Source organism: Cadophora gregata, assembly GCF_030347475.1.
Source record: "Cadophora gregata isolate MNR1 chromosome Unknown scaffold_20, whole genome shotgun sequence".
NCBI lineage: Eukaryota > Fungi > Ascomycota > Leotiomycetes > Helotiales > Ploettnerulaceae > Cadophora > Cadophora gregata.
This window is the reverse complement of record NW_026695943.1, coordinates 266,244-280,018: the sequence shown is the minus strand read 5'-3', so window position 1 is coordinate 280,018 and position 13,775 is coordinate 266,244. Positions and strand designations below refer to the sequence as shown.

At 49.0% G+C, this 13,775-nt stretch overlaps 3 protein-coding genes across 3 annotated transcripts; all 3 read left to right on the top strand.

Moving 5' to 3' along the window:
- The first annotated feature begins 734 nt into the window (after nucleotides 1-734).
- ONS95_008545 (uncharacterized protein) lies at nucleotides 735-5,036 on the top strand. Its single transcript, XM_058502100.1, has 4 exons — nucleotides 735-1,607; nucleotides 1,714-2,666; nucleotides 2,714-4,340; nucleotides 4,442-5,036. Exons 1-4 carry the CDS (start codon nucleotides 1,308-1,310, stop codon nucleotides 4,682-4,684), a joined length of 3,123 nt encoding a protein of 1,040 aa, XP_058349270.1. The 5' UTR covers nucleotides 735-1,307; the 3' UTR covers nucleotides 4,685-5,036.
- Nucleotides 5,037-5,770: 734 nt separating this feature from the next.
- Nucleotides 5,771-7,274, top strand: ONS95_008544 (uncharacterized protein). Its single transcript, XM_058502099.1, has 6 exons — nucleotides 5,771-6,045; nucleotides 6,108-6,204; nucleotides 6,259-6,326; nucleotides 6,381-6,531; nucleotides 6,618-6,751; nucleotides 6,831-7,274. The coding sequence occupies exons 1-6, from the start codon at nucleotides 5,841-5,843 to the stop codon at nucleotides 7,034-7,036; spliced, it is 861 nt and encodes a 286-aa protein (XP_058349269.1). The 5' UTR covers nucleotides 5,771-5,840; the 3' UTR covers nucleotides 7,037-7,274.
- A 3,383-nt stretch (nucleotides 7,275-10,657) lies between these two features.
- ONS95_008543 (uncharacterized protein) lies at nucleotides 10,658-13,216 on the top strand. The gene is made up of 5 exons (XM_058502098.1): nucleotides 10,658-10,895; nucleotides 10,964-11,299; nucleotides 11,400-11,706; nucleotides 11,773-12,034; nucleotides 12,319-13,216. The coding sequence occupies exons 1-5, from the start codon at nucleotides 10,844-10,846 to the stop codon at nucleotides 12,769-12,771; spliced, it is 1,410 nt and encodes a 469-aa protein (XP_058349268.1). The 5' UTR covers nucleotides 10,658-10,843; the 3' UTR covers nucleotides 12,772-13,216.
- Nucleotides 13,217-13,775: the final 559 nt, after the last annotated feature.

Genomic DNA, 13,775 nt, shown 5'->3' with positions numbered 1-13,775 from the left:
TATCTGCCGTGAGAGAGTAATTTGTAGAAGCAGGTTTCTCATATTGTCTCGCTGAACAGCCCAAGAAGCGGCAATTATATCATAGGTGACGAATACCCTGATGTCAGCGAAAAGGCGGTCGAATCCCAATATCCAAGAATGGTGCAACACAATATCTTCCTTCCACTTATGGGCCCCTGAAAATCAGAGTCTGGACAGATCCATCTGAGGAGTCCATCTGTCTGATCATGGATAGTCCACTTCTCCCTATACACTTCTGAATTCGCTGTAGGGGTGGACGAAAAGCGACCGAGAGGACAGGATTCGACTCAGCGATGGGGGCCGAATTCAATGTCTTAACAGATGTTTTCGAGGATGGGCGTTTCGGGTACCTTCTAGTTAGCACAACGCATTAAGAACACTGAGGTCCTGTAGCTGGTAAGACAAATCCATGCTGCTGAGCATTCTGCAAGTCTTCTGAGGGAAGCTTGAATTCCTTTTAGGAGAAGTCGTAACAACATCTTCGCCGATGAGGTCCGCAGAGCATGTTGAGTCGCCTTACTGCCTGTGTAGAGTATGAGCAAGCTGTGGAAGCCAAGGCTGGTGGTTGAGCGTAGGCTGATGTTGCGGTGAACAATTCCATATCGATATCCAAGCTTCACCATCACCATCATCCCCTAGAGGCGGTGAGACTCGGCAGAAAAAGCTCGGCAATAATCTCAACCTCCACTCTTGTTTATGATCATCATCCTCGGCCGAATTCTCGCCAAATAATCAACAAGTTCGGTTCTCCATGCCCACGCCTGTCGGGCCGTTTTTTGTTTAACTAGAGCCGGACATTTGTATCCTCAAGCTTCGCAGCCACTGACAGCCAAAAGCTTGTCCCGACCTGCGTCACCACTTCCCCCAAGCTGCAGGCTGGTGCGGGGCATGGTTGACCAACGCGGGGTCAAGAGCGGGAACGATTGACAGGAACCAACATCAGCATCGGAGGGACTGTCCTAGTAGTGCGGGAATATCTACTATTATTATTGGATTCTTGTCAGCTCGATTATTCTCGCCGAATCCTGTGTAGAGACGGAGCCGTTAGCAGGATTTGACGAACTCTTTTTCATCCCATGATTCCTGTTTCAGCAATGATCAGAGAGCACTAGAGCATCGTCACTCGGCCCTTTTGGGGTTCCTCATCTTTCTCCCAGCTTTTGAACACACCATACCTCAACAACTGGAGCTACTGGAGCTCGCCCATGTCGTGTTACCTCACTTGAGAAGCAGGTATCTGCGGGGTCCTGCCGTCAGAGGCGGGGAGCTCTGAATATTTATTCAAGATGGCGGACCTTTTCTATCCTCGTGTTTCTCCTTTTGATATCTCCTTGTCCTTCTCATACCTCCTACTTTGCAGCTCATTTCTCGTTTTGTTGTACACTTGCCTGCAAATATTGTGGTATCGTGAGAAGATGGGTGGTCGACTTTTGTTCGCAGTGGGTGCTTTCTGCGCTTCACTTGCCTCTGTGTACGGCCAAAGTTCGACTTCGGCTGATACGCCGAGTGCGACGACCAGTTTTCGCTCAATCTTTACTGTTCCTGCAGATTCTGATGCCAGTGTTCCATTAATTCCAAACATTTTTGTGAGTATCTGTTTAGGTCAATGGCTGTCGCAACAACCCACTAGACCCACCTCGAATAGACCAATAGAAATGCACTTCTGCAGAACCAAGACACTAATCTGTCCAGGACTCCGAAGCAGTCAACGCCCAAGATGTTTGCCCTGGATATACAGCTTCGAACGTCATCAGGACTCCTTATGGCCTCACTGCACTTTTGAGCCTTGCGGGAGATGCTTGTAATGTCTACGGGACGGACGTCGATTCTCTCAACCTCACAGTCGAGTATCAATCCGCAGATCGCTTGCATATCGAGATCACGCCCACATATGTCGACTCATCAAACAGCTCCTGGTTTATCCTCCCAGAGGCCCTTGTCGAAAAGCCTACCATCGATGCAGATGCAAATTCCACAATTCCAGAAAATGATATCAACTTCGTCTGGAGCAATGACCCCACATTTTCGTTCACTGTCATCCGCCAATCAACTGGAGATGTGCTTTTCTCCACGACTGGCACAAAGTTGGTTTTGGAAAATCAATTCATCGAGTTTGCTAGCTCCCTGCCAGAGAACTATAACTTGTACGGGATGGGGGAGGTGATTCATGGTCTTCGGATGGGGAACAACTACACGCGAACTTTCTGGGCAGCTGATGTCGGAGATCCAATCGATTTCAACCTCTATGGTGACCACTCATTCTATCTTGACACAAGATACTACGAAGTCGATGAGAAGACTGGCAATCTAACGTATACTGCAAATGCAACTGATGCGACTGCAGATTATGTCTCTTACTCTCACGGAGTGTACATGAGAAACTCGCACGGTCAGGAAGTTCTCATGAAACCTTCGAACATCACTTGGAGGACGCTTGGTGGAAGCATTGATCTGTACTTCTATGCTGGCCCTACGCAAGACAAGGTCACTAAAGCCTATCAAGCAAGCGCGATTGGACTTCCTGCGATGCAGCAATACTTTACGTTCGGATATCACCAGTGCAGATGGGGCTATGCAAATTGGACCCAACTTCAAGAAGTTGTTGATGCTTTCAAAGCATTCAGTATCCCGCTTGAGAATATTTGGTGAGTGAATAATTCCGCAAGCTAAACATAGCTGCTGACGAATTTAGGACCGACATCGATTACATGAACCAGTATCGTGACTTTGACAATGATCAAGGAAGGTTCTCTTACTCCGAAGGTGCAAAGTTCCTGTCCCAGCTCCACGAAAACGGTCAGCACTACATTCCCATCGTTGATTCTGCCATCTACGTCCCCAACCCGGAGAATGCGAGTGATGCGTATGCTACCTTTGATCGAGGCAACGCAACGAACTCCTTCATGTTGAATCCAGATGGGAGTTTGTATATCGGATCCGTCTGGCCTGGGTACACTGTCTTTCCTGACTGGATTGGAGCTGTTCTCAACTGCACTGGAGCTTCTGATTGGTGGACTGAAGAGATGACTTTGTGGCATCAAAACATCTCATTTGATGGTATTTGGATCGACATGAGTGAAGTTTCGTCCTTCTGCGTCGGCTCGTGTGGAAGTAAAAACCTCACTCTGAATCCCGTCCACCCTCCATTCGGCCTTCCTGGTGAGCCTGGTAACATCATCTATGGCTACCCAGAAGGATTCAACGTCACGAATGCTACGGAATTCGCATCGGCATCTGCAGCATCAGCCAGCCAAGCTTCAGCTGCATCTGCAACTGCTGTCCCTGCTCCATCAACATCGACCACTTACCTTCGAACCACTCCAACTCCTGTAGTCCGGTCTATTGAGTACCCCCCATATGTCATCAATAACGTCCAAGGCGCGCTCGACGTCCATGCAGTCAGTCCAAACGCAACCCATCATGGCGGAACCCAAGAATACGACTACCACAATCTCTTCGGGACTCAAATCCTGAACGCAACCTACCACGCACTCCTCAATGTCTTCCCCACCAAACGCCCTTTCATCATCGGTCGCTCCACATTCGCCGGCTCCGGAAAATGGGCTGGCCATTGGGGAGGTGATAACGCCTCGCTCTGGGCCTACATGTACTTCAGCATCTCTCAAGCCCTCTCCTTCTCCCTCTTTGGCATCCCCATGTTCGGCGTCGACACCTGCGGCTTCAACGGCAACTCGGACGAGGAACTCTGCAATCGGTGGATGCAGCTCAGCGCCTTCTTCCCCTTCTACCGGAACCATAACACTCTGTCCGCGAATTCGCAGGAGCCATATGTTTGGGCATCTGTAGCCGAGGCGAGTCGAGTGGCGATGAAGATCCGATATACGCTGTTACCATATATATACACGACGTTCTACCTGTCCCACACAACAGGTTCAACAGTCATGCGCGCTCTCGCCTGGGAATTCCCCAACGACCCCTCCCTCGCAGCAGCAGATCAACAATTCCTCCTCGGCGGAAGTCTAATGATCACACCCGTTCTCGCGCAAGGCGCCACATCCGTTAATGGTGTATTCCCTGGCGCTGGGAAGGGAGAGGTTTGGTACGACTGGTACAACCAATCTGCGATTACCGCCCCGCCAGGACAGAATGTAACGATCGATGCGCCGCTCGGTCATATCCCCGTGTATGTGCGCGGTGGGAGCGTGCTGCCTATTCAGGAGGCGGGGATGACTACTAGGGAGTGTAGGGCTAATCCGTGGGGGGTGATTGCTGCGACGAGTTTGGAGGGGACGGCGAGTGGGGTGTTGTATGTGGATGATGGGGAGAGTTTGGTGCAGAACAGTACGCTTTGGGTTGAGGTGAGTTTTGACATTTCAGTTTCCATACTTCCCATTTCCTCTTGTGTTGTTTTTGGAGAGGAAATAAAGGGAAAGGACCATGCTGACGACATCGTAAATAGTTCTCACTAACCCACTCCTCACTCTACGCCTCCGCGCGCGGAACATACAAAGACACCAACCCCCTGGCCAACATCACGATCCTCGGTGTCCCATCTTCAGTAAGCAACGTCACCTTGAACGGCGCTGCTCTATCTAGTGGATGGACGTACAATGAGACGAGTAAGGTGTTGGATATCACGGGATTGAAGAACTCGACTTCTTGTGGGGCGTGGGCTAGTGATTGGGTGTTGAGGTGGAGTTGAGAAGAGATAATTCTGATGTGTTGACGAATAATGAGTGAATAGAAGTCTTTGTTATTTTTGAATGATGAATGTATGGAAATGAATCTTTGTGAATCTTTGTCCCAAAGATTCATGACATGGTCAAGGAGAGAGACGATACTTGATACGGGCTGGCTTCGGCCTAGCCATCGAGGCGGTGGACAAAAGCAGGACGAGGTATTGCGATTCAGAAATCGACAGATGAAGAGTACTATACGAAAGCGCCGTACAAAATCAAGGGTCTCGCCCCGGCCTGTCTCACTCTACATGTGCTTGGTTCATAACTTACGTACTTACACTCGGATGAATAGGCTGCGCCGCTCGCTTCGTCCCCGCAAATTGTTTATATCGCCTAATATGGCGTGGAGCTTTGGGTAAATCGCGAGAAGGAAGAATACAGGAGCCTGTTTCTGAATCGATTTTCTGAATCGATTTTTAACCCTTGTCTATTGAGACTCCAGCTTGGCAGGACTCTATGTCTACTTTGCCAAGTGGCGAGAGCGGTGTCATGATCATAAATTACAAATACGCCTGCACTATTCTTCGGCGCCAACTACTGAGTGTAAAAGCAAAAGCAAAAACCTCACATGGAAACGGCATCCCATCCCGTTCATCCCACCTCTCGATCTCGAACCTCTTTTCCAGCAGACGCCCACCGAGATCAACATTACCACCAAATTGCAGCAGTCATCGATAAAAGTCTAAATCCCCCACCTTCTCCCACTCTCTTGTACTCACCTACCAAAGTAGGACGATACTCCTTCGTGCCTGCATGTTGATCCCCACCGAATTAAGCTTGAGAAGAGATTGAACCTTGTTTATACAGCATTTGTAATCCAGATGGTGCAATTAACCCACGTGTAGGAATCGCTCGCTTGGGGTGTCGTGCTGGGTAGGCAGGTAATTTTCAGGGAGGGCAACGTCATGGATAGGCAGTCCCAAGGACTTGGCACAGGGCTTGGCGATGTTTACCCCTCTTGGGGTATTTTTGCTTGCTCGCTGGTCAAGGCACGGTACTTATTGGGGAGAGGACCCAGATTAAGATTTTTGTTTTGAAACTTATCTCGTTTCAATTGAAGTCAATTCAATTCAAGAAAGTTATTCAAGATCCCGAGAGTTTCCCTCGTCTTATATCAATATGCGCATCCAATACCAGCTCCTAGCTCTACTAGCGCCATTCACAACACTCGCTACGCCAGCGAAAGAGTTCGGTTACGATCCTGCGCCACTGAAGCATGAACATCCCGGACAGCTGTTCAATCATGTGAATAGGAAGTCGAAGTGTTTGAGTGGGGTGTTGACGGATACGAATTCGACGGGGAGGTTTGACAGTGTTGGAGGGAGTGAGTGACCTGGATTTTGTTTAGTGTTGGGTTGAGTTGAGTTGGCGCTAATTGGAGGCCAGTAAATACGTATCTCGCGTATCCAAAATCGAAGAAGACGGATATTGCGATTTTGTATTTGACGGATATTTTTGGGGTCCAACTTGTTAATAATAGATTGTAAGATTTTTACGCCCGGAAATATCTAGTGAGAAAAAGCTAACGAGTTTTCAGGCTAGCAGATAGTCTGGCTCTTGCTGGGTATTTCGTAGTGGAGCCTGATCTATTCAATGGAGACCCAAGTATGACCCGACTTATATTTGTGGGTGTTGGATATTGAACTGATATTTTGACAGTCGGCGTCGATCAATTGAATGACCCAAGCTTCAACATAACCGCCTGGCGTGAACGACATCCTCCTGCGGCGATTGATGCCATTGTCACTTCAACCATTGCAGCTATGCGAGGAGACCTGGGCGTTAAGAAGATTGGAGCTGTTGGTTATTGGTACGTTCTTGACACCAATCTTGGCGTAACCAAAGATTTTGATTGAGGACTTATTTTGGGAAATATCACTGACAATCCATTCATAGTTTTGGAGGCAAATACGTCGCACGTTTCCTCGCCCCAGGAAAAGGTCTCGATGCAGGGTTCACAGCCCACCCCAGTGCTGTCGTAGCCGAAGAATGGCAGGCGGTCGCCGCACCATTGACCATTGCGTTTGGAGGTCAGTTGAAAACACCTCTCCAATTACCCCTCTTCTCCCCATCCCCCCTTTCCCCTTTCATTATTCTAACACCCAATAGAACTCGACGCATCAAGCACACCCTCCCAACGAGCCGCCGCCGAAGCGATCTTCACATCCACCAACATCACTTTCCAGACGAACCTCTATTCAAACGCTGAGCATGGTTTTGCTGTGCGGACGAATCTGTCGGATCCTCAGAAGGCGTTTGCCCAGGAAAGTGCGTATTTCCAGGCTGTGAGGTGGTTTGATGCTTGGGTGAAGTGAGGTGAGATGAGGGGGGACGAGGGGAATGGAGTGGTATGGTGTGGAGTGGAGTGGTGGTAATTTTTAAGTAGCGGTAATATTCAATATTCACTGCGTTAAATCAGCAGTACAAAGACAGCTCAGAGCCGAGCGATAACTTCACGGCAAACCTCTTGTATATTACTTATCTACTGATCTCAGTCTTGTTGCTTAATAGCCGCAATAGATACATGTGGCATTGCATTCCCCGTATCCCGCTTCCTAATACAAGTGTTAGTATTTCTGATATTTGGCACCCTAGCTAGGGGTTGTACGTGCACTGCGATGACCTCCCAAATCGCCGAGAGTAATTTCCAGACTTTGCGTCTATTATTACAGTCCGGCAGAAGTTAGTTCCATGCACGTTGGCATTGCTGTTCTGGGGTTAGTTAATCGCAAATATCTCGCTTACGCCTTGTTGTTATCAACAACGCGTCGCTATCTTGTTCTGAAATCACCATTGTTACTAGCACGGATTTTAAACACTGTCACTCGAGTCTACTGGAAGGCATAGTGAGAACACTGACTAACGATTGATGAAGAGATGGTTGTTTGTTCTAATGCAAATTGCACCGCAAAAATCGATCCATTTCCTCGTAACCACGTGAGCTCCCACTTGATCCAACTAGGAGGAAACTAACAGACAATGAACTCGAGAATAATGAGACAGGCTGTTCTATAATCTACCTGACGACTATTCTATGAAATCAGGAAAGCCACACGAATTTGAATTATCTCACTGTCAGATTAACCTTTGCTGTCAATTATGTCATTGTTATCATCTCCCAGACTCGAACCACAATGCATAGGTCTCGAACGGAATTCTTCTCCTTTTCCTCTCACAAGTATCAACAGACATCTATGAGTCTGAGAAACCGCGCGCTGTGGTAGGTAGATTTCGCTTCGACAATGCCACACATACAATTCCTTCGAAACCCTCTGTCCTTAAGAGCATAGCACAGTTGTCGTAAGAACTTGGAGATCGTTTGTGGTTTGGAACAAGGGACTGTAAGCTTTCTTCAAAGACTGAACCACTTCCCCGACCCTGGAAAGTACAAATCTTGTACAAACTTGAAACTCACCATGATGCAGATACACGTCAACCAGCTTCACTTCGTACAATTCATCATTCACTTCTAGGTAACTTCCCGTCCGGTTCCACCCTTATTGCCACTGAGGTTGAAGTCTCCCATCTTGCCTTTTGTACTCGTCAACGAACAAAAAACAAACAAACAGTACGCACGCATTGCCACGTCCTCCACCTTTACAACCCCCCCTTTCCTCTGAACGTTGAGGCAGGCCAAGGAATGAAATACGCAGTTACTTCCCATGACAAAGGTTCATCCAGTGTTTCGTTTCAAGCTGTCAAAAGTAAGTTTGGATATTGGTCCGTGGGTTTCGGGGGGCTGAGCCTCACTCAGGAAACCGGAGATATGCAGATAATAAACGAGCTTTGGAACACTGGACTGAGAAGGAATGAGTGAGAAGTGCCAGGTCCGAAAAGGAAGGTCGAAGCTGTTTGCTTGCTGAATGTTTATGAATTCGCTGTCAGGTTCATTGTTCCCTCGTTGCGTGCCGATACTTCGCAATCCCGCCCTTACTCACCGATCCCAGACGAGCCGAGCCATATTCAAGAAAAAATATCAAATTACAGATTATCAAAACAAGGTTTGCTCCCAAGAACTCTGAAGTGGGTCCCGCAAAATGAGGTGAGTCTGATTCTTTCAGAATCTTTCAGAAAAGAGAGTTTTCGCTTCACTTCTTGGAAGTTGTTGACGTTGCAAGGGAACTTACGAAGTTACGAAGTGCAAGGAGGGCCTGTTGTTTTCGCTGGGCCAATCAGAGAGCGTGCGGTACGGATTTGGGTGCGGGTAGACTTCGGTAGTCAGCGCCATACAGCGGGTGATTAATCCGGCTTGGGGTATATTGTCAATTTGTGGATTGGGGCAGATTGTAATTTACCAAGATACCAAGTGTACTCCGCCACGAGATCTGCGTACTTACTTACTACCTTTGTTTACATTTTTGAGTTTTCGGGGCCTGGATGTTTATACCCTCTTGTCAAAAGTTCACCCGAGGTATCTTGACAGGTGGTAAGCGAAGACACTGGCTGAGGTGGGGCAGACCATCGGATTCGAATGCGCACAGGGAGAGGGGGGGCACATCCCGTATCTTTCTCCTCTCTCATTTGAGCGGGAAAAGCTTAACCCCTTGAAGCTTGAGACTTTGACTGACAGGAAAACTTCACAGCCTCAATTGGGTATCATTATTGATGAGTGTTTTGGATTATGTGATATTTGATTGATTGATCGTACTCGTATCTTTCTTTGAAGAAGGGCAGGGTGATGATGACTTCTGGACTGCAGCAATAATGGAAGAGAGCAGATTAGACGAACCAGTCAGCGAGCTAGTCCCCCATAATTCAAGCTTATTTTTAGTGAGTAAGCCTAGAACATCGCATCCTGATCCGACAGACCGCGTACGGTACAGAAGATTATTGATCCTCGCCCATCACCATAAGCCAGCCTGCGATGGACTTACAATGACGAACCTCATCCAGCGTGTATCTGCAAATCTCAAGACGGCGAAGACGGGTATCATTGTTTTACATTCCTTCTTCCCCGACAGGTAAGACTGCAGTGCGGGTATGACGACAATGAAGATCTTCCATTCATTCCCACCTTACTGCATGCATCCAAACACGTCTTGCATATCTTTCTTCGACGGCAAAACGCGTAATCCTCTCTTGGCTAGCACCAAAAGAAAACCCAGACCAGACTTTGGTTATCGATAAGCAAATACCTACCAGCGTGGTGAGTATTATTGGAGACTGCTCGAGTGCGCATCTCGATTGTGATGCATGATATCAGGCTCGGCAGCCGAAAGCCGAGAGCCTTCGGGCGCCGAGAGCTGCATTTGAATTATTGTCCACAAGACGTCCATCAATTCGTAAGCATTTTGTTATTTCCAGTCCAGCGCATCAGCTATATATACATACGATGGAGACGATAGCAAGCAAGCCAGTCTGTGATATGCAGATATATTCGTCATCATCTCGTCCCCCAGCTAGATGTCCGCAGGGAGAGATACTTCGAAGTACATGTTTCAGCTGCATGCGCCCGAACAGCCAATGGCTGGGCTGGACTGGGAGACTAGCCAATCACCAATGCACTATTTCAGAAGCTTCGTTCCTGTGGAGGCGCAGGGAGCCCATGGCTGGAATGCGAATGCAATGCGCCGGGCAACGCTGCTGCCGTAAGTAGTGCCTAGTGCTTGGTAAATCTGAACAAAGCAGATAGAGCATCGCCGTCTTACACTGGCTCTCAGCGCAGTAGTAGTATGGTGGTAAATTTACAGGTAATCTTCACTGCAAATCCCCGGACTACTACTCTCATCTCAGATTGGGAAGGATGGGCGAGTGCCCCAGGCCCCCAGGCCCCCAGGCCCCCAAGCCTGAATGCCGAGGATGTTTACAGGGGGAGAGAATCGAGAAAGAACGGTGGACAGGGGGGAAGTTCAACTGCCCTTTAAGGGTCCGTGGGGATCCTGGAAAGTAAATTACCAGGTAGGTAAGGGGGGGAGGGGGGGCCTTGCCTTGCGGGGATTGATTTGATTGCTGGGCCGGGCTGGGCTGGACTCCTGGACTGAACTGGCCTTGGTACTACCTAGGTACCGAGCTGAATCACTACATATTTGACCACCCCCCTCCTGGGACAACAAGAGGAGTGGTGATTGCTCTGTGTTGTACAATAATTCTTGGATTGTTTTTTTGCTTCCATATACTTCATAATGAAGACTTCACGATTACAGCAGACGCTTGGGTGGGCGATTACTGGATTCGGTGCGTCTTGATATTTATTCCCAGCATCACTAACATCCATGTCCGCGTTCAGAACTAATTGTCAAAAGCCTCTCTCTCCACAGCACAAACCTCATTCTCCCCCGGCCCAACATACAGTATCGGCATTCCATCAGACTCATCCATCTCGTCCTCCTCAACAGGACCTCTCTACTTCCGTCTCGAAGCACCAACATCCTACCAATGGGTTGGTCTAGGTATCGGGAGCCAGATGGCCGGCGCAACCATCTTCGTGATGTACGCGGACGGCAATGGGAATGTTACCCTTAGCGGAAGGAAATCAACGGGCCAGGTCGAGCCAAAAGCAGATAGTACGGTGCAAGCTGGATTGGAATTGCTGGAGGGGACAGGGATCGCCGATGGGAAGATGGTTGCGAATGTTCGATGTGGGTCAAGTCCAAACTCCATGCATATACTCTATGTGACGAACCGCCCGTCACGGAGGGAAACATATTTTATACAATGATCAAGGCTAATTTCCACCAGGCACAACATGCACACTCGACTCCTCCAAGACATCCTCCAACTCCCCCTGGATCGCAGCATGGAGCATCGGATCCGCCATCGACTCGACCTCCACGTCCGCAACACTACGCCAACACTCCGGCAACAACAGAGTCGAAGCCCAAGTCGACCTGTCGAAAGCGTCCATCTCCTCTGACAGCAATCCTTTCGTCTCAGCCAGTACGCCCGCGGGGTCACCTAACTCAGGCTCCTCCTCGTCGCCAACTACCGCCGCGTCGGGAAGTAACCCAACGTCTTCATCTGGATCTGGATCTGGAAACAACAATGGGTATGGAGGATCATCTGGCGATGACGACCATGGTGATAACGATGATGATGCTGACTCAAATTCTAGCGGCAACAACAATGGAAACAGTAACAGTAACAACGGCGGAGTTACGTTCGGCAGCGGATCGGACTTCCAAGCCATCACCGACTACCAAAAGGCGCACGGGATCGTGATGGGTGTTGTGGTTGTGCTGCTGTTTCCCTTTGGGGCGATGTTTGTGCGTCTGGGAGGGAGTGGGATCGTGCATGGGGTCTTGCAGGTGTTGAGTTTGTGTGCGTTGTTGGTTGGGTTGGGGTTGGGTGTTAAGTTGACGGATCTGAGGAAGCTGGTAGGTTTTTCTTTTTTCGATCTTTCAAAGTTACAGTTTCCCCTGCTTTGGGGCTGGGTCTAGAGGCGGACCGGGACCAGCACAGGACGTTGGACAGAGGGTTTTCTGGTACACGGTGATATGGGTATTACGTTTTACGTATACCTGTAGTTACCCTCTCTACCTACCATCACTCCTCTGTCCTATCCTCTCTTTCCTCTTATCCCTTCCTTTTCCTTCTATTTCCTCTCCCTCTCTTATCAAACACCACACTTCACACCACCACAAGCTAACACCCCCCACAGTCATTCACAACCACCCACCCCCTCTTCGGCCTAATAATCGTCGGCCTCTTCCTCATCCAGCCCATCCTCGGCCTGGTCCACCACCTGCAATACAAGCGCAACCTCTCGCGGGCGCCCGTCTCGCACCTGCACATCTGGTACGGGCGGATCCTGATGCTCCTCGCCGTCATCAACGGCGGGCTCGGCCTCAAGCTAGCGGACAATACGAAGGGTGGGAAGATTGCGTATGCGGTTGTGGCGGCTGTGGTGGGGGTTTTGTATACTGGGGCTTGTGTTTGGAGGAGGAAGGGTGATGGGAGAGGATTGGGGAGGGGGTGGAGGAAGGAGGGGAGTGGGAGTGGGAGTGCGAATGGAAATGGGAGTGCGGGGGAGGCGCACCCGTTGCCAGATTATACGGGGAATGGGACGGGGGCGCCGCCTGAGGGGCATTATGGTGGGAGGGAGTTTAAGTGAGGCGCGGTGGAGTGAGGCTTCAGTTGAAGGTTGGTCTTGAGGATTGGGTGTGTGTGAGTGAATAAAGGATTGCGGCGTTGTGTCGGATTATGGATCATACTTAAAAGTCAACATTTGTTCATTTCTTTTGTATCTTTTTATTATTACGGGGGCTTGTTTGTTTGGGGTTCGGATCAGGCGTGAGCAGAATATACAGAGGTATACAGTGTTAGTTATGCCGCAAGGATTTGGGCTCTCTCTCGCGAGGGTATGGGTACGGTGTTGCACTGGTTGTTCTTAATCGGGCAGGGAGTAAAGAAAGGGAGAAAGGGATATATCCACAGAAAGCCCTGGTACTGGTATTGGTTTTGGTATGGTGTGGTATGGTATGGTATGGATAGACCTAAGGATGAGGCGGGCAGTGATAGATATTCCAAGTCCACCAAATGATTGATCCTGTTCGGTCCTGTCCTGACGTTCTTCTTCTCCAGCTCTTCACTTCCATCATCCGGTTTTTTTTTTTTTGGATCAAAGCAAGCATCTTTTCATGCGGCGAATTACGGAGGCGGGACATGACCTCATACATATACCCTCAAAGTCAAAGACCTCCCTCCTGCACGTTACGCCACGGATTCTATTATCCTATTTGGCTTGCTGTTGGTCTAACTTACCCTTATTCTTCAATTGTAAATCCAGCGAGTGACTGACAGGAAAGTCAGCGCTAGGGAAGTCTCCCCGCACGGGACGAGACGAGATGATCTCGGGTGCGGATTGGTTTATTGGTTTATTGATTGATTGATTGATTGATTGATTGATTGATTTCTTCATTTCGTGAGAGGGAGGGAGTCAGCCAAAAGTGTTGAACTGACGGAAAAGCCGTGCTATTTGAGCTGAGGCTGGGTTTGGGATGTCTATATCTAGGATAACGTCTGCTCTGCCACTAGAGAGGGAAGAAGATGAAGGGGGGTGTGTACTTTTCAAAACGAGAACAAGTTTTGGAAAAAGTGAGTGACGAGAAGTTTAGG

What these genes read in the sequence shown, in the direction of transcription:
- ONS95_008545 (XM_058502100.1), top strand. Translation starts at nt 1,308, where the DNA reads ATGGCGGACCTTTTCTATCCTCGTGTTTCTCCTTTTGATATCTCCTTG. An exon ending in CATTAATTCCAAACATTTTT is followed by an intron (nt 1,608 to 1,713) that starts GTGAGTATCTGT and finishes TAATCTGTCCAG; the next exon opens with GACTCCGAAGCAGTCAACGC. An exon ending in ACAGTACGCTTTGGGTTGAG is followed by an intron (nt 4,341 to 4,441) that starts GTGAGTTTTGAC and finishes CATCGTAAATAG; the next exon opens with TTCTCACTAACCCACTCCTC.
- ONS95_008543 (XM_058502098.1), top strand. Translation starts at nt 10,844, where the DNA reads ATGAAGACTTCACGATTACAGCAGACGCTTGGGTGGGCGATTACTGGA. An exon ending in GTGGGCGATTACTGGATTCG is followed by an intron (nt 10,896 to 10,963) that starts GTGCGTCTTGAT and finishes AATTGTCAAAAG; the next exon opens with CCTCTCTCTCCACAGCACAA. An exon ending in GGATCTGGAAACAACAATGG is followed by an intron (nt 11,707 to 11,772) that starts GTATGGAGGATC and finishes CTCAAATTCTAG; the next exon opens with CGGCAACAACAATGGAAACA.
- ONS95_008544 (XM_058502099.1), top strand. Translation starts at nt 5,841, where the DNA reads ATGCGCATCCAATACCAGCTCCTAGCTCTACTAGCGCCATTCACAACA. An exon ending in GTTTGACAGTGTTGGAGGGA is followed by an intron (nt 6,046 to 6,107) that starts GTGAGTGACCTG and finishes ATTGGAGGCCAG; the next exon opens with TAAATACGTATCTCGCGTAT. An exon ending in ATTGGAGCTGTTGGTTATTG is followed by an intron (nt 6,532 to 6,617) that starts GTACGTTCTTGA and finishes ATCCATTCATAG; the next exon opens with TTTTGGAGGCAAATACGTCG.